This window comes from Lycorma delicatula, chromosome 7 (genome assembly GCF_047948215.1).
Source record: "Lycorma delicatula isolate Av1 chromosome 7, ASM4794821v1, whole genome shotgun sequence".
Taxonomy (NCBI): Eukaryota; Metazoa; Arthropoda; class Insecta; order Hemiptera; family Fulgoridae; genus Lycorma; species Lycorma delicatula.
Window position 1 is genome coordinate 3,813,836 of NC_134461.1, and position 27,373 is coordinate 3,841,208.

The window sequence follows — 27,373 nt, forward strand, 5'->3', positions numbered from 1 at the left end:
TAAAGCCTTTGGTTATAGAAAATACTAATACTTAATTTAATTTTGCACAGAGCTTAAAGAAAACACGTTTCTAAATAATAACTCTTAAAGTCATAACTAATTAGCAGTTGCCTGTATATCTTTAAACAAATACAACTCAAATTATAATTGATCACAAAGGTTTTCAATTATTGTACGATGTATAACACAACATGATGAAGGTGTAATTAATGAAAGATTAAAAATCTAATTAACAAAAGAAAATTTTTAATAAAGATTAAATAAAAATACAAACTGTAACAATCATTGTAACAACCAAATTTTATCGAAAGCAAAGCCTCTAGGTATTGATAATGATGAGGGGCGTTCAAACGTCACAGACATAGTCTTTGCTTTCTTATTCCTTTCTTTATGAAATATCTGAAACAAAATATATTTTTACCCTTTTTAAAGTATTTCATAATAATGTTTCTTTCTGCAGGATGACTCACTATCAATTTGATAGCAACCCAACCTGTATGATTGTGATTGTAACTCATAATAAAATATGATAATATTACTGTATTATTTATAAATGTATGATAATAATACTTACAAAGTTTTAAAATGACACAAAAATAATCAGGAAACACGTACAATAATATACTCTATATTATAAATATATAAACTTCAAATATATATTTGATATATTTCAGCAAAAATTAGGTATGAACAATTTTTTTTTTTGTTAGTATTTTCATGCATAAATGTTTGGTAAATTTTAAACTTCTATTTTTATGAAACAAAATTTATAAAACAATTTCTATGAATTTTGAGCAGTTCATCGTGAAAATTTTATATCAAAAAGAAAATTTAGTTTTAATCTTTTGTCACAACTTCAGGTACATTAAACTACAAAGTTTAATCAGAGTATCTGACATTATTTTTTATTGCGGCAACTAGCTGTAGTGTCAAAGAGGGGAACTGTCATAGAATGTGACCTTTATTTGTATTGGCTGGGTATCATTTTTACACATTTTGCTGCTGTTGCAGTTAGTTGTTGCTTAACAACTGTAAAATCAACAAAATAATGATAGTTATCTATTCGCCTTCTTATGTTGAATTCTAAATTTATTTTACAAAGCAAGTCATTAACTTTGAAAAGAACGAACTAAACTTATAAACAAAAAATAAATACATAGCATTCAGAAAGTTGCAGAGCACTGCGACTGCAGAATTATGGAAATGCAATGAAAAAACTTTCTTAATCATTACTTTGTATTTTTATTTCATTATTTTGTAAAAATGAATATTACAACTGGAATAATTTATAATGGGTCTTGAAAATGGCCACCTCCAACAATATAACACTGCACATGTTTCAATTTGTTTCAAGCACTTTAACTAGCTGATGTACTGGAATGTCTTGTATGTATCCTACTATTGCAGTTTTTAGTTCATCAATCATGCACGGTCTGTTGTGATACACTGCTTGTTTCACTGCCCGCCATAGAAAGTAAATCTGGGGGAGTCAGATCGGGCAATCGTCCAGATCACAAACTCCTCAAAATGATTTGTTCATCACAGAAATTTGATAAAAAAGTTACAGACCCATTTGCTGTGTGTGCTGTGGTGCCATCTTGTTGGAACCAATCGTGATTTGATTTCCACTTGTTAACCGACTAATGAAGTTTGTTAAAACAGCACAATAACAATCACTATAACTATATTTTCAAAAAAGATTGGACTTGCAATACGTGTTCTACTCTCACCGATCCAAACTCCACTTTTTGCTTTGTGTAAAGCTTGTTCATGTAATTCACGGGGGTTAGTTGTTGATCACAGTTGTATATTTTGTGAATTTACATAAACTACCAGATGAAACCACACTTTTCTGTAAAAAAATGTAATATCAAGGATACCTATGGAATTTTGGTCGATAAAGCGTTTAACCCTTTGAAAACCACTTGAAGATTTTTTGCTAGGTTCAGTTTTACGCTAAAAAGACCGACTGGTGATTTTTCATCGATCTCATTTTATGCAAGAAAGACAATTTTACAAAATTTTGTCAATGTCAAAATGGTGTTTGTACATACATCACACGTTTCATTGTCATGGCGTATATGGCAGTCCGCTTGATAGACATTATGTTTGTTATTATTTAAAGTCACATGTGACATCACAATTAATATTCAGACAGTTAACAAAAATAATTATTATTTTGAACTTAATGACTGTTTATGTTTTTATTTCTAGAGAACATTTAATCGTGTTTGTCGCGTAATAAGTAAATGTCATTCATTTGTTATTGTTTTGAGTTAACCAAGAAATTATAGTTTGGAGTGAAAAGGAATGCTTTATTTTATTTATTTTGTTTTTTTACAATACTGTATTTATCGGTGTGTGCCACACCATATAGATGAGCCGAGAAGGTTGTGCGTTTATCATTGGTTTTAATTGTTTGTGACGTTCGATTCATAATATTATACTTATTTCATTTTAGTGTTTTGTCTTCTTTTTCCCAGTAATATTTATTTGTGAGTTGCTATCATATGCAAAATGTGTGGTGTATTTCAAACAACGAGTGAAATTGATCAGGAACTTCGGAATGTTCAAGCTGACAGTGATTTGTGTACTGACAGTGATAAAAAACCTAATTTTACAAATTAGGTTAGATAGTTGACTCGGTTTAAATTTGTTTCAGTGTGTAAAAAAAATTATTTTTTTATTCACGCCAAAGAAGTATAACTTTATAAACACACATGAGCTTTTTTTTAATTTCTGTACTGATTCTTAGCAGGTAATTCCCTCACATTTTTAACATGTTGTTTTTTAATATATAAATCACTATTTATATCAAAAGAGCATTTGTTTGTAGACTGTAGAAATATCTTCTATGGTGGAGTACAATTAAAAAAAAAGAGCAAAAAAAAAGGAGGATTAACATTAAAATATTCATACATCATTCTTCCTATAATACTATTTTTAAATAAAAGATAATTCTCCAAATCTAACATTATTGCTGACAGTATTTAGTCATGTAATTTTAAAAGAACAAGAACTTATTTTTATTTTTAAGATCCAGCCTACAAATCTTTATCGGTTGTAATTTAATGTTACATCTGTTTGCTAAAAATTAAAACGATGGAGAGTTCTATAATTTATATACTATACAGTAGCTTTTCATTAATGATGATTACCTGGTCAGAGGTTATTTCTAATCTGTCAGATAAGTCCCATTCAACAGAAGGTATAGGTTCATTGATAAACATAGCAAATTTAGAAACCTGCGGTAGAATATGATGTTGTAATGATTTTACTTCCCATAAAGAACTACTAAGAGCTTTTGTGTGCATCGGATTACTTTCTTCCATTATAAATGGATCTTCATCAACTGCAACAAATAAAGAAATTCTAAGAAAAAATTTTTTATAAACAAATGCTTATATACTCGTGTGTGTGTGTGTGTGTGTGTGTGTGTGTATATATTTATTTATTTTTTAAATCAATTCTTTTAAGAATCATACTCTGTACTATATACAAATATATTTATTTTATTAGATCAATCAAAGTACAGAATAAATAAAGTAGGATGATTTACCTTCTTACACTACATAAGCAGGAGTGCGTTCGCGATTTACTCGCATCATCAGCTGCATTATATAACTTCGTAAAATATAATACATATCATGCATTTTTTATTTTATTCAAAATGTGCTCCTGCACATATAATGAAATAAGGTAAGTCATCCTACTTTATTTATTCTCTGCTTTGCTTGATTTAATAATATAAATAAATAAAAAAAAAAAAAATATATATATATATATATATTAATTCACACACACACACACAATAATAATAAAATAATCATTTTTCAATATTATTCAGCATTTGTATATAGGTTAATACAACTGTGATACGGAAATAGATCTGACTCAATTCATGTCACTGGCCAATGAAGAGAGAACAGCTAAGATTAACAAATAAGAATAATAGAGAACATGTGTTCATCCCTTCATATTTTCTGAATTAGATGCATTATTCAATGCCAATAAATCAGTAGTTTAGCTCAGTATTGGAAAACCAAGAGAGATTTCATCATAGTCCCCGATCAATTTTCTGTTGACCGTTCAATTTGATTTCATTATTAAAGAAACATTTTTTTGACTGATTTTCAGAACACTTCAAACGTATCGAAGCGTAAAATGTATTTTAAATATTCTTAAGATTATTTCTTATTAACCGCATACGCGTTAAATTATACGATAAATTGAAGTTTTGTATACATAGCTCATAATACTCTCTACTCATGATATCTCTTGTTTTCATGTAAATCTAAATCCACTGGACAAGACAGTCTAAACTAATTTTAATCAAATTTCTACATGTAAATTATAGTGTACAAAAAGGTTTCTAAAATTTACCAGTTTAAATTCATAATACAAGAAACATTAAAGATTATGTATGCAATAACAAAAAAAAAAATTAAAATATAAATACATTTTAATTATCGATTAAATCTACTGATATTGCCAATTGACTAGAAAATGTCAACAGAATGTAAGAAAATGTATCCGGTCTTATTTGGAGATCTATACATACGTGTTTAATAAACGCGACTAAAAGAATTCTGTACAGGTGATGAAACCAGAAATATAATCAGAGAACCGGTGACAAACACAAATTTTGAAGTTAAATGTTCTGGTAAAATTTTCCACCCTAAAAAAATAAAACAAAATAAAAAATAAAAAATAAAATAACTTTATAAACCGTAAAACTTTTCTCAGACTTCACTGCGCATATACGTGTGTCTTTTCGCTCCATGTCTTTACAGTTTTTCGGTTTTTGTTTGATTTCTCAGTTAAGATTTGTCGATCTTGTATTCAGCGGTCGTGTCTAAAAATCTCAAGAGTTTTGGATTACGGATTACGATTTTATTGAGTTTTATGTTTTTCCTATACTAGGCTTTAATAAAATTGATCAGATTTAACCTAGAGAAGAAAGTTATATGGTTATCCTAAGTCATATGGCTGGATTGTGCGTGTTACATCACAGAAACAGGTAAACAAAGACTTAAAAATTTTTGAATATTTATTATAAGAGACTAGTGATTATTTTTCTAAGTCCTATCAGTAGTTTGTAGGAGCAACCTTCCTTTGCGTGTATCTCCTTTTCTTTTCATTTTCCGACCAAATCCTCTTGGATCTTGGTGAATCCCATCCTTCGCCGAATTTCCGACACCGGATGTGGGTTAATGCACCCTTCGTTGAACTTGGAACGAGGTCTACATTTCCGATCGTGGAGAAGTTTTTCTGTACCGGCTTTCATTGTGGAGGAATCACAGGAGGAAGCTGCTGAACCTGTAGGGGCGGCAATAATTTTGTTACAAGACGTAATGGAGGTTGCAACCGGCCAGTCCACTTCTGCTGTTACACCGGTTGAGGTACAGGTGGAGGGCCTTCCTCCTAAGCCCGCTGTGAAAGAGCAACAAGGGAGGCTAAGAGGGCTAAGGGCGGACAGTCGTCTACATACGAGGAGGAGGCTCCTTTGGAACTGAAGTAACATGTGAGTAAGCCTAGATAAACTAGTTAAGGAGCTTCAAATGAACGTAGACGAAAATGTAAAAAGAGCTATTAAGGAAGTGGATGTGGACCTCGGGATTGCCATGAGGGATCTCTGGAGGATGGTTCATAGTGCCACCTTTAGTCACAAGGAGAGAAGGAGGCGGCCATCCAAACATATGCAGAAACAAGTTGTCCCATAATCGACGGGCTGAATAAAGGTGTACCGCTTGAGCAAATGGCCAACTTTATTAAAAAGAACCAGCCCAGGGAGGAATATAAAAATATTTAGGTAGATCTACCCGACAAAAGAGACGGCGCACTAAATAATCTTGCAATAGTCAGTATTAAGGAGATTAGTCTAGCCGCGTGCCACCCGCAGGTGGCATGTTTATTGAGCATCCCTGGTATTAGAGTGGGTAACGTCTTATCTGCGAAACTGGAGGCAAGCCTCATTGGTGAAGAAGCGAGCAGAGTCCTGATTACAACTACATATCGTGTGGCATACGTTGACACTGGGGACGATGCAGAGGTTGCCCGGGTATTAACTGATATCTTCACGAAGGTTAGAAGAAATAATGGCGATATGTTAGTTAATATGCAGGCGGAAATTTATGGGCAAGGCTCTGCCACATACGCATGCAAAATATTGGAATGTGAAGGAAGGAAAACAGGGCAATTGTACCACATGATTTCCCCTACAGGCAGGTTCCCCGCTTCTTGGTAGATTAAGTTTTGGAGGAAACAAAGCACAAGACCGAGACTTTGATTTTAGTCTTTGACAACATATGTCGACTTGCTGAGAATGGTCAGGACCGAAGTACAGGTGCCTGAGGTGATGGAGATTCTGTCTATTCAGAAGTCAGGAGAACAGATGGAAATCATGGTGAAAGAGGATAGGAGCAAAGCAGGTGCTTGCAGCTGCATTAAAAGAGAAGACCATAAAGGCCAGGTCGAGGATGGTGACTCTCCAAATTCATGACGTGCAGTGATGTTAAGATGCAGGATATTGTCAGGGGTCTCGATATGGTGACTGGATAGGAACTGCCAGAGGATATACAGATTTTTTTTGAGGACTGGCTATGGTGAAACAAGGATTGCCTTGACTTTGTGAAGGTGAGAGTGAAGGTTGGCGGGATATTTCTCTGTTCCTGCTACCTCTCACCCAACATTTCTACTGGGCAGTACAAGGAAGTTTTGGCCTCACTTTTGGGGGATCCTGCTACCCACCGGCCAGCGCTGTTGGCAGGGGACTGCAACACATGGTCAATGATTTGGGGATTGGCCAGAATGAATCGGTGTGGAGGCTGTTGGTAGAGACCACTGCAGAGCTAGACATGGTGTGCTTAAACAGCGAGGATGTTTATACATACAGACATGAGACCTCAGGGTCGATTGTGAACGTTACCTTTGCCTCAACAACCTGGTTGCAAAGATTCAACATTGGAGAGTTTATGAAGGATTCACAAGATGTGATCACCAAGCGATAATGTTTACGATATCTACCTGCAGGCCATATGGAGATGAATGACCTGTAATGAAGGGCTGGAGTGCTAAGGACTGAACCTGTGCTTTGTCCTAGAAGCTGGATCTCCGGGCTTTGAGTGGGGCTCCCACTGCAAAAGACATGACTACATGCTTGGTCAAATCACTGACACATATGTGCGACCAAGTGCTTTCCTGTAAGTACAATTGGAGGGGCCACTGAGTTGGGCCATGGTTTATTGGTGGATGACTGAGATTGCAGAAAAAAGAAGGGAATGCCTCAGGGCTACGTATATGGTGATAAAATCCTACCTTTACTCGGTGAGGGCGGCAAATTTGGTATTTTATAAAGAAAAGAAGAGGGAGTTTGCTCGACTGATAGTAAACTCAAAGAAAGAATGCTGGAGGCGTTTTATCACTGAACTATCCTTGAGACTATCCTATGGACTATCCTTGGAGAGACTATCCTTGGGATAAGCCAACCCTCTGGAACATAACGTATGATGGGTTATTCCGTGTCCCCCTCCCTTCCAGGGTGATGGTCGTTGGTTATGCCAACGACATTGTGTTGGTTGTGGAGACAAATACTCAGATTTAAGCATCTGAGAAGATAGGGCCTCCTATTCCTCAGTGAGTTCCTGAATGGAATGTTGGCCTGAGTATGGCACCAGAAAAAAAAAATCATAGCGATTTCTAGTGCAAAAATAAGACCGACTGGTGGTCGAGATTCAAGAAAGGAAAATACTGTCGAAACTTGCCATTAAATATCTCAGGATCAAGTTTCATGCATGACTGAGATTTGGAAAGCATGCCCTCAAAGCCACTGAAAAGATGGAAAGGGTAATGCGATACATTGCGAGGATTTTGCTAAATTGTAGAGGGCCAGGTCAACAGCAGAGGAGACTGCTGACAGGGGTGGCTCATAACATGCTTTTATACGGTGCTGAAGTCTGGGCAGAAATTGTAATATCCGTGAGACACAGGAAAGCATTGGAGTCCTTTCATAGGAAATGCTGAGTACAGGTGATGATGCTTACAGGACCATCTCCTGGGAGGCGGTGGAAGTGATAGCAGGATTACTCCTTTTTGATCTAGAGATAACTAAATGGAGAAGGCTGCGTGGGGGTGGAACACTGACTATTGCTGAAAAGAAACATGTGAATTCAGACATCATGGAGGAGTTGATAGGGGTGTGGCAGGATAGGTGGGACCACAATGCAAAAGGCAGGTGGACATATGGATTGATTGAGGTTGTTGGTGGGTGGGTCTGGAGATCTAATCGTTCGATGGATTTTAATTTAACGCAGCTTCTGTCAAGTCATGGGGGTTTTAGAGCTTATTTGTTTAGATTTGGGCTCAATTAAACAGACAACTGGCCTGTTTGTAGAACTGAAAAAACATCTCATCACGTCTTTTTCCAGTGTCCCCGCTTTAAACTTGAGCATGTTGAAGTCTTGGATGGGTAGGAGAGATATGTTTTCACCTGAAGATTTCAAGCAGATTATGTCGGTGAAGGAAGAGAATTGGAGTGCAATGGCAAGATTTGCCAAGGTAATAGTGGACAAACTGCACGTTAGTGAAAAAGATTGAAGGCGGTTGCATGCCAAAGGGTTTCTGGGTGGGGGACAGGGCTGCGGTCAAGAGTCTAGGGAGCCCCCTGAACTTGTAGAGGTTGACTGGACGCAATGAAGCTGTGGTCACTCTTCTGGCTGGAGCCCATAGGTAAGTTCCCCCACTTCTGAAGCAAAGACTGTTAAATATTCTGTGGCCGTCCTATAAGTATTTGAGTTTGTGCATGCTGCTAGGCGTTTGTGTGTGTGTGTATGTGAATGGCATGTATGTGTACAATATTGTGTGGCTGTTATGTGTGTTCGATGTTGTTTGTGATGTCTGATTGTGTTTGTGTGGGCACGTTACTCCCCTCCTGAAATAATGCTCTATAAGTGGTTTTCCAGGAGGGGGCTGCCAGGGGTGGAGATTTAGTAGGAAGTGCACAGGTACACATACACACATAATAACATCTTGCAGAACCTGTTAGTGAGTCCGACACTGCTTAGGTGCCTGTAAAGTGGTTCCTCTACCTTTAAAAAAAAAAGAAAATTGATGAATTCTCACTGATGCTTTTCAATTGTGTTTTAGAAAAAGTTATCTGCGTTTGGAAAAAATGAGAACAATATTCCCTTTAAAATTAGCACAGGAAAATACTTCACGGCTATTGACCGTGTTTTTTATGCAGAAGCTTTGATTAGCTTGTGAATGATCCTAAAATAGCAAAGTACAGATAAAAATATTACAAGAAACAGGAGAAAGAACAGGCCCATAAATATCTCTTGAAAAAAAATAAATGATGACAAAAATGTTCCACCTTTTTTAAAACTCATGTATGGAAAAATAGAAAAACTGAAATAGTTAAAAACCTTGGAAAAAGTAGAGAATGGAATGGCCAAGAAAAAACAGCTGTAAGAAATTGGGTGAACGGAATGGAACTGGCCTATTACCCATCATAAAACATATACAACAAAATATATATTTCTATAAGTCCATAATTACAACATTTTAATTTGGTGATTCTTCCAGAACTACTGCATGCTGCAGAATGCTTTACAATAATCAAAAGAAAGCTTTATAAAAAAAATATAAAATTAGATGGGCATTTTGATTGTTGAACAATCATCTTGTGCGGAAATAAAGAAAATAGTATAATGTAATTAATGAAAAAAAAAAATAATAAAAAATTGACAAATAAATAAAACTTATGCAGTATTATAAAATAAAGATTTTTAACAATTTTTTGGAGTAAGTATAAAAATATCAAAACCGCTGATAGTTTGAACTCGGGTTACCAAACACATTTAATAAGCATGACTTACGTACATGTTGAATAAGTTAAAATCTATTTCAAGAAAGATACAGATAGCCGAGAAGGTAACCTTAAACTGATCACAGAAATACCCCATCCCATAAATAGGGGAGAATGGTAACTGTTATTATAACTGACAAATTTTACAAGAAATGGTTAATACGCTTAAAATTCAAAAGGCAGAAACTTCATTTTTGAATAACGATATGGGACTAATATCTAATAATCTGTTGAATTTTAATTTCTTAAAAACTACTAAATTGGAAGGAAAACAACCAGACATCCCCACCCCTAAAATTTCTTCATTGAATGGGACATTTATTTGATTTGGTTTAAAGTTTAGGTTGTTTGTCAATTAATATTTTTTATTATAATTATCTCTTATTCTTCTAATATTATTATCTTTTATGAGTGGATAGGATTGATCACTTTAGTCAGTCCATTATCCAAATTTTTTAATGTGACTTTTGGTTTCCAAAAGTCCCATTTTTAAGGACCTCCTTAAAAAGGACCTCTTTTTAGGAGGACCTTAAAAAGTTAGGAGGACTTTTTTAAGGTCCTCCTAAAAAAGTATTAGGAGGACCTTGCGGTCCTCCTAATACTTTTTCATATGTTCCGATCTTTATGTCCTTTCTAGTGTTGAAAATATTCACGTTGTGAGTTTTATTTTTGAGAGTGTGAAGCGAGTGTTTTTTTCTTGATTTTCTTGTTTAATTTTATCTTATCTGTATAAGGCTAATTTCCTTCAGATCCTCTCTTACTTCTCTCATGGTGACCACTTGACAGTCACCCTTGTTTCAAGGTGACCCTTAGACAGTCGATCATAAAAGGTCTTTTAATGAACACTCCACCAGCTGAACCAAGCAACATCAGAGTTCAGAGAAGGCATTCTTCCTTATAAATAAATTTTTTAATCTGATCGATACATCACGATGATGTGATTGCATAGATCACGTCAATAATGCATACGATTAATTGTAAGATAAAAATGTGAATTAAACCCTACTGGTTTTTGTCAACTTATGTTGGTGGCTGAGAAACTCATCAAACTTTTTTGAACTTATGTCGACACTGCATTTTTGACCTATTTTGAATAATTTAATGTCAAATAAAGTCGAGAAGTGTTTGTGGACTAACTTTACTGGCTAATCCTTATATTAATATTGTTCACATTTCAATTTTGATTTATCATCATTTGAAGCCTCTAATAATGGAATCATGAATCCCATGTCAAAAGGGTATGAGTTTTTGAATGATTTAGGAACGTGAGTTCTGATCGTAACCATGTTTATTGTAGATATTATTTTTGTTGTTGTTAAAAACTATTCAAATGTCAGATGACTGTGATTTCGGTTTTTTAATTAAATTTAGCGATAATGATTCTGATAGTGACACGCTTGATCAACTTGTTGCCGAGTCAGAAAATGATGAAACTGAAACTTCATCAAATCGAAATGAAATGAATCGGATTCCACATCAAGAAAGCACAGTTTAAACCTTTAATAAATCTGTGTATAATTAATGCTTACTGTTTACATAAAAAAAGGAAGGTAAATTTAATTCACTGGAGTTTCGAGAAGCCTTAATAAGGAAATCATAAGACAACATCACAATGAACACAAAAAAAGGTAGATCTTCCAACAAAGTAAATTTGTTCTGATTTTCTGAGGTTGTCCAAAGAGATGACGACATTAAACTTTAAATAGTAATAACATATTATAATTTATTATAATAAATATTTAACAATGATCGCAAAGCTTAGCATTGATGCTTCAAACCAAATTTTGATTTATTTTCTTACACACACCATCACAATTTCCTCACCATCTATTGATTTATTGTTTAATAATCGAAACAACAATCTAGTTTTAAAGTACAAGTAAAATTTTTGATTATTTTCTTTTCTCCAGTTTACCCAAATACATAGTAAAAATTTAATAGTAACACAAATTAATAATAAAAATAATAAATTTATCGATAAAAGTGTAAATAAATTTAGATGAATTTACACATTTTCTGTTCAATGTAAATAAATTTATTCTAATTATCGTGTTCAATATAAAACAAGAATATAGATTAACTAATACGGAAAGTAGACCAAAAATATTAGGAAAACTGTAATAATAGAAAATAAGCATCTAATTGAAAATACTTTAGATATGTACACATTTAAATATCAGCAAAAGTAATTATAAATAAACAGACTCGGTTTAAAAATAAGTTCAGTTAAGATTACTGCTGCATTCTACAGTAATAAACCATATAACTAATAATGAACAATAACACTCGGACAAGAAACAGAAAACACTTTAATATTTAAAATTTCTAATTTTTAATTAAAATAATGCCTCGGATGTCAGTGGATAATACTATTACCAACTTTAATGGCAAGTTTTTCATACTCATTTTAATTTTCATAGAATTTTTTTTAAAATCTAAATCGGTTTTCCTTTTGGTAACACAAAAAAAGGAATAAGTGGTATTTTAGTCAATTTTTTTTTTTAAATAACATTAATTGTTTGCAACATTGTCTTTGTTTGCAACCTAACCAAAGACCTCAAATGTATTTTCTGTAAACTGTTAAAAGATAAATAAAACATACATACCGCTTCCTCCTACAGGATGATTAACCAATACCTTCAACCCAGGATGCCTGATCAACAGATTACCGATGAAAGGTAACAATATCAAAATATCTTGAGGAGTAGAATTCAATGCCAGCCTCGCTAACCTTTTCACAAATGATGCTACCATCTGTTTAGGAAGGTGCCTGACATAAAAATCATTAGCGTTAAGTTATATAAAGACACCATAATAACTAACAATCAGGCTATGTGTTAAAAATGAAAAAGTTATAGAAACATTTTAGTATTGTTAATTAAAAAGGCCAAAAAAAAATACAATAGAGATTGTGTCAGGAAAAATTTTAATACGATCAAAACAAATTAGACGACTGAAAAAAGACAAAATAAAATAAATGAAATAATTAATGAAAGCATAAATGAAAACATAATGATAAAAAAACAGATAGCTGAATGTTTAGGTAACTTTTCACAATGTAGACAAGACTTAACACATTAACCGCCATGGGGGTCACCAGTTACTGGAACCAGCTTCTTTCATTAGGCCATGGGGGTCACCCGTGACCGGCAAAACCAACCTGCTTGATGCTATCGCACAACATTGCCGGTCATGAACACTACATATTTTACTATTTTACCGTGCCTGGTGCAAACCAATTGATATGTTTATCAGTTTGGTTTTCGAAACTTTTAACTCTGCTACTAATTGGAGGCCTAAAATTTGGCAAACACAAATTCTGTATAATAAAGTAATACATAATACAACACGTAGAAAAGCTTTTATCGATAAAAAAATTAAACCTCAAAACACACACTGTTTACATTTAGGCCTACAATTAACAATATTTATGTATAAAAACAAAAAAATACCCGTATTAATACATCATAAAATTGCGCAAAATACATATACAATACAAAGACAATAAACATTGACAAACAATAAAATTGAATATATATGATTAAATTTATGTTAAATGTAATGTAGTATAATGATATATAGTCGTAAAAAACTGTATAAAAATATATGGAAAAGTTCATAGAACTTATGTAAAATAAATCCTATATAAAACTCAATAACGATGTTCTCTATTGAAACACGGCAAACAATAGTGCGGCTTAGCTGGACATTCGGAACAAAATGCTGCAACTTTAATTGTTTTATTTTTGGCATATTTTCGGTCACGTGTCATCATGTTCTTCTTATAGCAACTTTGGCACCATTTTCTAGTTTTCCTTACTTCTTTGCATTTTAACTCGTGTTTTAGTCATCTAGGTCTAGAAAATGAAGCAATTTGCTGCTGTTTATTATCTTTTGTACAGAGATGACGAATTAGAGCTTTCCTAAACTCTACCACAGACAATTTTTTCTTATTTGTTATTTTATGTAGAATCATTGCATTTACAACAGCAGGGTTTAGCAACAATTCGATGCCTAACTTTCTAAACCGTTTGACTGTTTTTCTCACTGGTGATGAATAGGCACTCATCTGATCCGACAAGTCTATAGCAGATTTTGTTTGACTGTAATCTCGTACAATTTTCGGTTTGTATTTTTCTTGACCCCTTCTGTTGGATGTTTTTACAAATTTTGTTGAATGCTTTGTAGACGATAACAAAACCTCTCTTTTGTCCTTCCATTTCACTAGGGCTATTCTATTCTCATTTCCTTTCGTGTTGTATTCTCCAACCTTCAATTTTGCATTTTTTACTTCTTCCGGTATATTCTTTCTATTTTTTCGCAGTGTACCCACCAGGTGAGTTTCATTTGACAATAACTTTTTCCCTAATTCCACACTCGTGTACCAGTTGTCGGTATATAATGTGTATCCCTTATTCAATAATGACTGGCAAATATTTAAAACTGCATTTGTTGGAGTACTGTATACAGTGTCAAAATTTTTACCAGAATATATTTGAAGTAAATGAATAACCTGGAATACTACATAACTTGAAAACCTTAATTCCATAATTGTGTCTTTTTTGTTTGTTGTATTGTCTGAATATTATTCTACCATGAATAGGCACCATGCTTTCGTCAACACAAATAGATTCGTTCGGCATATAATGCTTACAAATGTTTTATTTCAAATGTTTACTAAGTTTCTGATTTTGTACAATTGATCGCTTTTGTCGCTAGAATTGTTGTCTACAAAATGCAGCATACGTAAAAGCATTTCGAATCTATTCCGACTCACTTTTTTTTACATAATTTTGTCCTACCACGTCATCATTAGACCAGTAATCGCATAATTTAGGTACTTTTACAATACCCATGAATAAAATAAGGCCAAAAATTGTTTTGATCTCAGCTTTATCTGTTTCTTTCCACTGATGCAGACAAGAACGCATTTTCAACGTTGCAGTTTTGAGAGTTTGTTGGGCAAACAAATTAGTGTGAAAAGCAATACTGTCGAAAAGTTCGTCAGAAACAAGAAGTGAATAAAAATCTTGAGGGGCTCAATTATTCATAGTATATCTTAAATTGAAAGGTTTCATACCTGGTATTTCAGTATACGGTATCACACTTTGCCGATAACCCTTAGGTTCAAACCATTTTGATGATGAAGGATTTGTACCTTAAGTGCTTGTTTGATGTAAAATTTAACCATCACTTTCACTATCAGATAAAATGCGTCAATGTTTTATATTTTGAACTGTTGGCACCACCAATGAATCATCACTATCGTAAGATAAACTCTGTTTATTACCAAACTGTAACTCTGCTTGATCTAATACTTCTAGTAATGACTGTGTAAAATCGTCATCAAACTTCATTTTGTAAAAAATCTATCCTGTAGGCCTAAAGCAAATTCTAGAAATTAACGAAATCAGAACATGAAAAACTCGAATGCAGCATACAACACACAATGACTGCTAGTATCGGAATGGCGACTTGGTTCCTGTGACAGTCGTACATCCATTGGAGTGCGATACGTGACCGACAACATGACCGCCATCGTGCACTGTTATTAAATCAACCACTACTTCATGCCAAGCCGGTCATTGGTGACCGGCATGAATAAAAGTCTCGAACAAAAAGAAATAAAAACAAATTTTGAGATCCAAAACCATTAAAATAGATATTAATTTGATCAAAGATAAAAAAATTAAAAAACCTTTGGTAAAAGTTTTGGAAATTGGATGGCAGTTGATGTGTTAACTAATAAAATACCTACCTCTAAATATAAATGCAACCGATTGGACATGGGAAATTCAATGTTTTTGGTACCATATGTTTTGGTACAAATTCTAATGAAGTACAGAATCTCAAAAGAGAAAAAGTTCCAGGAGCAATTATGTTCCCATAATTTGTAACTACATCAGCTCCAAGAATTTTTTGTTTTGTAAACAAAGGTCGGTAAATTTTATCTCCAAGCCTTATTACTGAATTAGTAAATGAAATATTCAAATCTGTATAATGCCTGCAAGCTTTTAAAATAGCACAAATTATCCCCGTTCACAAAAATGGATATAACAAAAAAATAGCCAACTACAGACCGATTTTATTACTATCCAGTACTGGCATGACAGTTGAAGCTAGTCTCAAAGAAAGAATGCTTTCATTAATAAATAAACAAAAAGTAATGGATGACAGACACTTTGGGTAAGGGCAAAATAGATCTATAGAAAATGTCCTAGCAAAACTCACAGAGATAATTTACAACTCACTTGTTTCTAGTCGACCATGTTGGGTGAATAACTTTTAATTTGGGGACAAAATTTGATGCTTTGGATCATACAATGTTAGATAAGTTGAAAAAATGGGATTTCAGGGGAACGTACGTAAATTTCAGAAAAGTTATCTCACAGACAGATATCAAGAAGTAAAAATTTTAGAATATGTGAGTTCTGAGAGTAAAATACAGTATGGAGTACTCAAGCTCAATACCTGGCTCATTACTATTTATCCTGTAAATAAACACAGATCGAGGGGACATTCTTTCCTTTGCAGATGATACTGCAGTTTTTTACTTAGCTAAACACTGGAAAACTTTGTTTTATAGTTTAAGTTCTGATTTTACTTTAATATTTCAATAGTTTCTTGCAAATAAACTAACAGTTAACTATGAAAAAACACAGATTCTTCCATTTGAATGTCACAGTGATACTGTACCAACTTATTTATGCTTCATAGTAAATGACCTAAACATTACTAATCATAAAATAAATAACGCTAAGTATTTGATCATTTCATCTGATTCTCACATGCATTGGAAGCGCTAAATTAAGAATGTCACTTCTGTTTGATAAACTACGGGAAATTCTCAATAAAAAACAAATTTATCAAATTTACTTTAAGCTAGTATACACAATAATACAATATAGAAAAGTTGCTTGAGGTAGAGCTGTACAAATATGTTAAATGTAATACGTAAAAAAATTATTAAAAAAAAAAAATGTTATTTTGTAATAAAAAATTCTCCTCTGAGGAATTATTTAATCTGCTCAATTATATAGTATTAGAAAAATATTTTGTAACATTGCAGTCAAGATTGTAATAAAAAACAAAAAAAAAGTCATGTCACAAACTTTCAGTAAGGATTAACAATAAATATCTATTTAAAATACCTGAAATAGTCAACGAAATTGGCAAGAGGAGCAATATATATGCAGGCTTAAGCTTTATAAATCAGATAACAGCAGAAATAAGGAAAAATTTTAATGAAAAAATAAATAAATATGTATTAAAAAAGGGTGAAAAACAATTTAAAAAAAATAATAGGGATAAAACCCAAAGTCAATGTACTGAATGGAAAAAAAATATTGATTTATTTTAATTTTAAGTTTAGAAATAAGCACATAGTTTTAAGTAAATATTCTAATTTATTTGTTAAATTTGTATAACAGTAGGAGGCGGACAAGCAAAAAAGCACTTATACTTCTATAAATTATAATGTATATATATGTTACATACTCTGAATAAACAAAAAAAAAAAAAAAAAACCAATTGCTATTCAAACAATCTATTGCAAACATAACAATTCTATTAAAATTGATTTCAAATTTTTTATGGCTTGCTTAAGTAGAAACTCAATACTGCATTAATATGAACTCCTTCTGAACAATATTTTTAACATGGATAATGATAATGTAGAGCACTTTAAATTGAAAAAGCAAATTTTTTAAATAATTTTGTGGAAACGGTTTGTAAATACTTTGAATATGTGCAAAAAAAAATATTCTAAATAAGACTTAAAGCATTAAGATATTATTAAAACTACTTAAGAAAAATTAAAATTTGAAACTTTACAAAATGGTAAATGCGCCGATCTATTCATCATACAAAAGTATTAATTTTTAAATTAAGCTAAGGCTGGATTTAACAGCTGAAAACAAAGAAATATTAAACAGGGACTGCAAGTTTACTTCACATTTTTGTGGTTTTATAGTTTTCTAGGCAATCCATAAGAACTGGTAATAATAATAATACTAAAATATACTGGTAATAATAGATGATTAGTACCTTCCTTTTGGGTGATTTGCAGAAAATTAATATGAACTGGTAATTTGATTAAATAAATGTATAAACAAAATTCTATAATTAAAAAAATGGTCACAGATTTAAGGTTATAAATGTTACAATAATGTAAAATAAAGTGATAAGTGAATTAACAGAAACATTGCAATGTAGAAGGAAATTTCAGTTAAGTAACATTGCCTTTACAAGGTTACCTTTGTTAGTTATTTTGTAAACAGCTGCGCTAATGCAATGTTGTTTGTCTTTTATGACTGAATGTGAATGGTTTTGTAAAATTATTAATTAGATTTGTTTAATTTTTAAAGTCAATGATCGGTTTTTGCTATATGTAATTTTTGTTGTGATTTGATTTAATTTTGGAGATGAATTTTATACAGAAAAAACTAAAATCATAACTTTGCATGAATCTTTCATGTCCCGATGACAAATTGAAGAACAATGTGGAATGAATTTAAAAGCTTAGTTTTAAAATTTCATGATTCAACAGTAAGATAAAATCGCTTAAACAAGGTCAGAAAGCACATTTGTAGAAAAAGTATTTCCTAACAGAAAATATGAAGTGAAATATGTAAATTGAACTTATCAATCAAAAGGGATTTTCTCTGATGACGCACACTTCATTGTGGAACATAAGTGTCTACAATTTGTTCAAAGGCTAGATGGAGAATCTGTTTCTTCCAAACACATACTACAGTCGGTAAAACATTCAGTAAAAATATCGTTTCAAGATGCTTTCCCAAAGGATATTTTTACTGAAGGTTTTTGTTTATAACAAAAACATTCAGTATTTAGACTGAATGTTTTTAAAAGATGTTTTTACTGAATCTTTAAGTTGAAGGATCTCATTGTCTTGTTCATATTTGAAGAAATTTATGAATATAAAAGAAAATAATTTTTTTTTAAAACGGAGTACTGCTTCTATGTTAAACAAAAAAAAAGTATTTTCTAGCAAAACCTCAATCCCTGTCTTTCTTCCAAAGCAGCAAAAAAGTTTATAAGTGACAATACCTGTCCAGACTGGCCAGGAAACTCTGATATCTGATTCAGACCTTGGGGGGGGGGGGGGGATCTCAACTCTATTAAGAACCTATTGGCCATATGCAAGAAGGAAATGGGAAAAAAGGATGCTTGACTGCACAACCAAGAAAAATGATTAACAAGGCAATCCTTATATGGTTTCAGAATTTAAAATTTACATACTGTATAAAACTAATTCAATCAATACTGCAAAAAATGAAGAAATGACAAAATATAAATATAGACATATTTCAAACTTAACAAAACTATACAGTTAAATTCATGCAAGTAAAATATAAAAATTTGTTAAAATTTAACTTTTTCCATTAATTTGCCCAACATTGTAAACAAATATTAATATCAAAGAAATAACAAGAAACAAAATACAGAATAAAAAAAAAATTATAATAACATAAAATACTTACGTTGAAGTAAGAAATAAATCCAACAGATAGAAAAATCGAGCTTTATATTTCATTCTGAAAATTTCAGGCTGAAGCATTGTGTACAATTTACCATAAATGTTCGGATAATCACTAAAAAAAAAAACAAACAGAAATAAACATAAAGAAAAAATTTACAATTATTTCTAGTAAAAATTAACATTTATAATAGCATAATGAAAAATGAAGATTAAGCACATTTCGATTGTCCTTTTCCCTTAAATGTCCATGTGTTACATGATATAGAAGTACACCCTAATCATTATAATACTGGGTGTTCAAAAAAGGTTTTAATTTGTTATATCTCTTGAATAAGGTATACAGTGATGATTTACTGCTGGAATCAAAGGGCAAAAAGGACAATTTTAGTTGCGTGCATAGCTGTAGATTGATTTCCTATATTTCTGCTTAAAACAGTCACTAGCAAACACGGCGACTCCTAAATAAAGAGCCTTCTGTGTTTTGCAGTTTCCTAAATATGAAGCTGTAGTTACAGTTCAACATGCGTTTCATAGAAAGTTTAATTGTGAGCCTCCCAATGACAATAACATTCGTCAATGCATAATATTTTTGAAACGACCAGATGTCCATAAAGGGAAGACTAAGGGATGGCTGAGAGTGTCTGAAGAAAATGTTGAACATGTCAGGGAATCTTTTCTGCATAATCCCAATAAATCTGTTAGGAAGGCTGGGAGTGAACTAACACGATGACAATGTGGAATATTTTAAGGAAATGCTTATTTACGGTCCATACCATTTACAGCTATTGTAAGTGTTAAAGCTTACTGACTTTGCTATCAAAGAGCAATTGCCGACTTCACAATAGAAATGCGGTGGCATGAAGATGAAACTTTCTTGATTACATTGTGTTTAGTGATGGTGCGCCTCCTTACCGGCATCACAATATACAGGATCAGTTGAATGATGTTTCCTCAATCTCTGGATTGACTGGCACAGATCCAATGGCAGAGCTTGATTGCAGAGATATTTTTTCAGTTTTTATATGATTTGTTTAGTTTATGTTTATGACTGTCCACACTTTTTGTTTTTCGTTAGTGATTTACTAGGTTTTAAGTATAGGCTTTGTTTATTAGGATTCCTTAGATGTGCGTTGAACTTGTCCCAAACACCGGGTAGATTAGTGGTTGCATCGGCTCAGTCGGGTGGTCCTCTTTGGGATCTGACAAAACTATTTATGATTGTGGGTACCAAGCTAGGCGCAGTGCACCGATGTGAATGTCGTTTATGGCACTTGCATCGGTGCCATCTTGACAGTGGCCAGATGAGATATGTGTTGAGGCCATGAAGTTGACCACTGGTAAAGCCCCTAAGGGCTAGGTATGGAGGGAATGGCATGATAGTCAGACACGTTACATGGTGGGTGTCTTCCCCTCGGGGTCAAGATGACCTCCAAGAGTCTGATTTGGCCCAATGTGATTTTTTCCTTTGAAGTGTTAGAGGATCTTGTTGCCTCTACTATCTACTGATCTAACTGATTTGAAGCACATGATTGAAGCAGCTGTTACTTCCATTACTCCAGACATGTAAGTAAAAGTATGAGATCAACTCTCCTATAGGTTGGATGTGTGTTGTGCAAACAGCAAACATTGAACAGCTATAGGGGAAACTTTAAAGATAACTCTTACTTTATTTGTGATTCATTACTGTAAATCAGAGTTAAAAAATATTAAATACCTCTAAAACTCCTATAATCTCTTTTGTACTCCCTTTTCTTTAGAAGGAACTTCTTAACTCCTCTTCTTATAGCAGCTGTTTCTTTACATAAAATATTTCCTTTTGATTTTTATTATCTTCTGTTAACTAACATCCTAAATATCAAACTTCTTTGAATATAAAGAAAATGAATATAGAGGGGGGGGGGTTGAAAATTGATAAATATGTTTTCTTTTACTAACCCTTTCAATAATCAGTGAATTCACATTTTGTTGAGGGTACTAGTAGTTTAAGGGAAGGGAAGGATTTTTAAAAAAAATTAAATCCAAAAATAACAAGATTTATACGTATAAAAAACAATAATAAAATAATAATAGTTAACTGCTTCTAATAATGTTGATAGTATTTTTTTTTAGATTGGTTTTACTTTAATTTCCATCTCATTACTGTATGATGGAACTGGTTGGGTATATAATAGCCAAAAAGTTCTAAAAGATTGTTGTTTACTGGCTTTCATCAATATTTGAACTTAAGAAAACCAAAATCAAATTAACATAAACAAAAAGTATTATACATCCTTAATAAATAATTTTTTTTTTTAAGTTACGTAAAATATATTAAACTACGAATAAATATTTTAGGGGTATTAGAATTTCTATTTTGAATTTAAAAAGTAGTTTATAATTGTATTCAGTAATTTACTGCTACCCAAGTTACTATTATTTAATAGTATAGCATAAATGACGAAACAGAAATCACTTCAGGTTATGTTCTGCAAGTGGAAATAAAGAAAAACGTTTACACAAAAACATGGGTCTTTATCAACTTATAGCTTGTGAAAAATTTGCTGTGATTTCTGTTAAAAAAAACACACTGGTTGGGTAAAATGAACCTGCACTGATTTTTTGGAACTAAAAGTAAAGGGTAAATTTGATGCCGTGATTTTTGACTTGACAAAACGAATAAAACACGTCCGAGAACTATATCTCTAGTAATCTTTGAGAAAATTACTGTAAAATAAAATTGGTGTTACAGAACACATTTTTTAGGTTTATTACATAACTTAGTTAAATATCCAGAAAACATAAAATTTGCAACAAAATTATTAGAGAATTCAATTCTGAGAAGACTCAGAGCCAAGACAATTGGCTCATTAAGTTGGTCACTTTGTTTGAATTATACACTTTTTATTTCATAAATATTGTATTAAGTCGACGGACGATTTTAAAAATGCGATGTTAAATGGATTTATTCAGAGAAAATTGATTGTGGATAATCACAGCATAATTAGATAAGAATAAACTATTTTTTGGAGATTCAATTCTTATAGAGCATTCTTGCTAAAAATAAATTTTATTATACTATGACATCATGCTCGCAATGGGAACAAACTTTTCCCACAGAAAGCGTTACATTAGTGTGCATATACGCATTCACACAGACTGAGTAATGCTCAGGAATGGTGGTGGGGTTAGATGGGGAGACCATCAATAAGACGCAGTTTATGTTCAGATTCATCGGTATGAGCTTCAGTGCAGTGATTTTGTTCATAAAATGTTTGGAAAACTGTTCAAAAAATTTATAGGTTATGTTTTATTCTGGATACAGGTATGACAAACTTTAATAAAGGCCTCTCTGTAATAATATTTCAATGGATGCATTACAATAATACTAATCCGTCGACTATTTAATAAAGAACTATTAAAAATGATACTTGTTATAATGATAAATTATATTCAAAATTACAACTAGAATTAATTTCGGACTGGCCAATTTTGTATTAATAAAGCTAAATTCTAATATCCGAATATCAAAGTTCAAGTAGATAAATAATAAGGGTTCTAAGAGTTTCAAGTAGATTAATAATGGGTGTTCTATGAGTCAAACAAACACTAAGTAAAAGAGTTTGTTTTATATGTTCTTTTTATGCGTTTATTATTTGTTATTTTTTTATATATAAATAGTTTGTTTCATAACGAATAAATAATGTATAATTATTCATTATAATGTATAACAGTAAATAACTTAGGGCTCTAGCTAAGTTACAGTTTTATGTTACAATTTTCAATTTTTTATTATTATGTAATTTTATTTAAAGGGATAAATAAACTATTAAATAAAAATATATGATTTTAATTGAATGATTAATTTTGAGACTCCTTTACTCATATTTACACTAAATCTGATCTATCTGACACAGTAGAGTATTCCAATTAAATTTTAAAGACAGCAATTTTAGGATGCAAACTTATCAAGCTGCACAGTCTTAGTCTTAGTATATTGTTTCGCAACTCCCAACATTAGTAAATTAATTTTTTTTTTTTAGAACTCTCAACTTCAAAATCAACTGATTTACGATGATGAGTTCGCCACTAGACCAACCCAGTGGGTTTGTTAAACACTCTGGATACAGCAAAGTGTCCACAAGGTGGGTTCCATGTATTCTTGCTGAGGCACAGAGAAATGTACAAAAAGACATCTGTCAGCGGCTTCTAAATCAGTTTGAGAAAGAATGAGAGGCATTTTTGGACTATATTGTGACCTGCGACAAAACATGGGCCTACCAATACACCCTGGAAAGCAAGAGAACAAATATGTTGCGGAAAGAAATTGGGGAGGGGACACCGATCAAGGCCAACAAACACTTGCCAGCTGAAAAAGTTTTGGCAACTATGTTTTGGGATCAAAAGGTGTGCTGCCGACTGATTTCCTGCAAAAAAAGAATGATAAATGCGGCATTATACTGGGAATTGTTGGATGATGTTAGACCTAAATATAAAATTTAAAATTTATAAATATAAAATTAGAAATGAATTGCGATTCATTTCAATTAATAAATACGAATCACAATATAATCATGCAGAGGTAAATAGATAAAAAATATTTAAACTTGCATGTTGTGTTTGAGTATTAAAATATAAATTCCTTGTAACGCTAGAAGAGCTGTTGCACCACCTGAAACAAAAGAAAAATTAACACACTTTATACTTCTTATTAATTTAATGTGAAAACCTCATACATATATCCAATTTTTATGGTTTTTCAAAAAACTAAAATGATAGCCGTTTTTTAATTAAAATCCGATACTGTACAAATTAAAATAGCCGACTACTGATTTAAAATAATTTTACTGGTTATACAGACAATAAATAAATCTTCTAATGACAGTCTTATTCACTACAGAATTAATTTAATTCACCAGTAATTAAATAGTAATATACTTATGAAAGAGGAAAGGAAATTGGTTTTTTTATTTATAACCTGTGATCTGGTATGTCTCTTTAGCCTGAAAGGTCATGAGCAGTTAGATGGGATAATACTGGTCAATAATGAAGTTAAAAGCTCAATTTTTATGGAGTCTCATGGCATTTTTGGGTGCTGATTCTGAATATGAAGCTAGAATTTCTCTACGAACCACAATTTTTCTGTAAGAACTCCTCTTATTTTCCGGCAAACTTCATATGCTTAGAATTAAGTAAATTTAAATAACATCATTATGTATATAGTTTTAATTTATTGCAATTAAATTGATATACTAAATGGCAAGTTTGAATTAGACATTAGTTATCATTATTGTAATTTACAGACTAATTTAAAATACAGGACTATATGATTCATTACTTTCTTTCTTTCTAATAAAACCATTTTCATCAATTAATCATAACATATTGTTTATCCTTTTATTTGTATAGATTGTTGACTCAGTCACTTAAACAATAAACCAATTTCTTCATTTGAGGGCAAGTTCTCATGCGTATATATAGTTTTAATGCAACAGTTTTCATTTTTATTTATTTTTTTCTAAAAAGCAAGTGTATAAACGTGTGCACATATATTACAGTAATGAATATTTATAAAAATTAATTTTCAGTAGTTCAAGTATCATATACTAATAATACCTCACGGTTGCAATAACCATCCAAGCAATTGCTGCTATGTCTGGGGTGAGGTAATGTTAAATTCTCAGAGAAGAAATATAATTTCAACAATTAGTCACACGAACTGTACCATTTGTGTCTGTGTGTTAGGCGTTAGGACAAATCTTGGACTCTTCGAATCTGTTGTGCTTCATATGTAACTGCCTGGTCGACTGAATGGGTTTTGTTACATGCCACTTGCAATTCCAATGATTTAGAGAAAGGCAAAGAATCAATCCACGGTTATTGAACCTCACATAATTAATTAGTTAAAATGAAATAATTTCATTCATAATCTAAATTTATCAAACAACAGAAATAATGTTATCAACATTGAAAAGATGGAATGTTTTACAATGTAATATCTAAATATATCTTCCACGATAGGCAGACTGAATTTGAAATTTTCTTTTTTCAGTATGAGAAAGTAAACAGACTACAAAGATGTGGATTCTTAACTGAAAGCTTTGGGATATATACACCATCCTGAATAAATGTTTCTTTTTATATTCTAATGATCTGCAATGATTTTTTTAAGTACAAGCTTATGAATATTTAATTTTTGATTTATTAGTTGAAAAATTGCAGGAAAAACTTAAAAAGATGGAACCGAGTTATAAAAAAATCATTCCATCAATGGAATGGCTTATTATAACTTACAATTTTTTTTCATTGTTTTTCCTATCTTTATTGTCATCTATCACACACTGATCATTAAAAAATTATGTTAAAAAAGTTTTAAGGATTCATTACAAAAATAATTAAGTTTTTTAATGATTTCATCAGTAAAATTTACAAACAAATTTAGGAGGTTAAGTTATTAACGATTGTTAATAATAGTTAAAAAATATTAAGCTTTTTTTATCACAAAAATACTTTTAATTACATATATCAATTGTATAACCCTTCTGCGCCAACCCAATAAAGAAAAGAGAGTAATGTAATAAAAGTTTATATTAACTAATTTTTTAAAGACTGAAATAAGTAACGTAATATAGATTTATTAAAACTATATTTAATTATTTTCTATAATAAAAAAAATTAAACAATTTTTGAATGAAAAAATAAAAGATCACGATAGATGTAGTTGAATAATAATCAATCATTTAAAAAATTAATACAAGAATACTAACATCAAACATTCTAAACAAATTTTGTTAAGTCTCCTATTAAATCTAACACATTAATCACTCGCTACTTTATTGTACTTATTGAAGATAAATCCACATGAACCACCATTTTAATGTCAAGAGATGAAACCGATCCAAATATAGTTGAAACACTGATGCTTATACAGTGAATAACTAACATTTAAAAGAGATTCTGCAGATGTGATTTATAAAAAAAAAAAATTATCAATAATAACATAGGTAAAGAATCTGTACACAGAATAGATTATCAGGATTGACAAATTTATTTTTTATAATTGTATTGTACACTAATAGTTGAATGTCATCATAAGAAGCAGCTTTTCTGGTCTTAAAAGTAATCAACATCCAATAATAGACCTTGGTAAAAGGTAACATATCATTCTGGTACTTTTTTTGTTTTCATTAAAGCCAATTTATTCTTTTCATTTTCTAAAACGATTGTTTGAAGTCACCACTGGAAGCCTACTTAAACATTTTGAACATTTTTTTTGTACATGTACATGTATGATTAAATCTTAAGGTCCTTTATTATATTTCTGAACAGAAGTATTTCTGTAGAGACTTCTGTATCCTGTCTTACTTTCATTCTTATTAAAGATGTTCTGACCAGTTTCATCACACTACAGCAAAATATCATCATACTGAAGACCATTTATCCTCTCATAGGGTTTTCTAATGAAATCAATCTGTTCAAAGTAAGGTCAAATTAAAAACTTTCTAGGACGGCGTAAAGATCCTTATTTTGGTTTTATCAATTTTTTCAACTGCGTTCTTATTGTTCTCCTTGAGATTTTTAACTTCTAAATTCATTTAATTTGTTACCGTTTGCTTTTTGAATGAAAAAAATGTACGATTGCTTTGAGTGAAATATATTACAAAAACAGTTTGAAATTCATTAAGAGAAGATCATAAATAGGTATGTGGAGAAAAATTACAGATGATTCTTATGTAAACCGGTGTTCCTAATTAGGGAATAATTAATGGTAAACATATTACTATATACAGAGAAATAATAAAAATTTATTAAAAGATTAAAATAATTTAAGTTTGATTTAAACTTCAAATTTGCAGTTGTTGGCAATGGCAACAGAGGTCAACGCAATAACGGTGGTGTTTTTTTGTATTTGTAATTGCATGAATTGTTAGAAAGAAACAGCACAAATATACCTTTACAAGAGACTTAACTAACACATTAATTAAGACTTTTATTCTTTTATCATAGCTTATTTTACTATATCTGATGAC

At 31.6% G+C, this 27,373-nt stretch overlaps 1 protein-coding gene across 3 annotated transcripts in view; it reads right to left on the minus strand.

Moving 5' to 3' along the window:
- Window positions 1–224: 224 nt before the first annotated feature.
- LOC142327926 (nucleolar complex protein 4 homolog) overlaps window positions 225–27,373 on the minus strand; it is a 59,011-nt gene continuing 31,862 nt past the window's right edge. For 2 of the 3 annotated variants that reach the window (XM_075371302.1, XM_075371301.1), the window contains exons 6-10: window positions 23,955–24,015; window positions 19,369–19,479; window positions 12,472–12,635; window positions 3,159–3,352; window positions 225–399 (exon numbers count right to left, since the gene is read on the minus strand). In XM_075371302.1, coding sequence (XP_075227417.1) covers window positions 283–399; window positions 3,159–3,352; window positions 12,472–12,635; window positions 19,369–19,479; window positions 23,955–24,015 — 647 coding nt within the window. In that variant the 3' untranslated portion in view covers window positions 225–282. The remainder of the gene's footprint in view (window positions 400–3,158; window positions 3,353–12,471; window positions 12,636–19,368; window positions 19,480–23,954; window positions 24,016–27,373) is intronic. The other variant, XM_075371303.1, reaches the window with a different exon arrangement.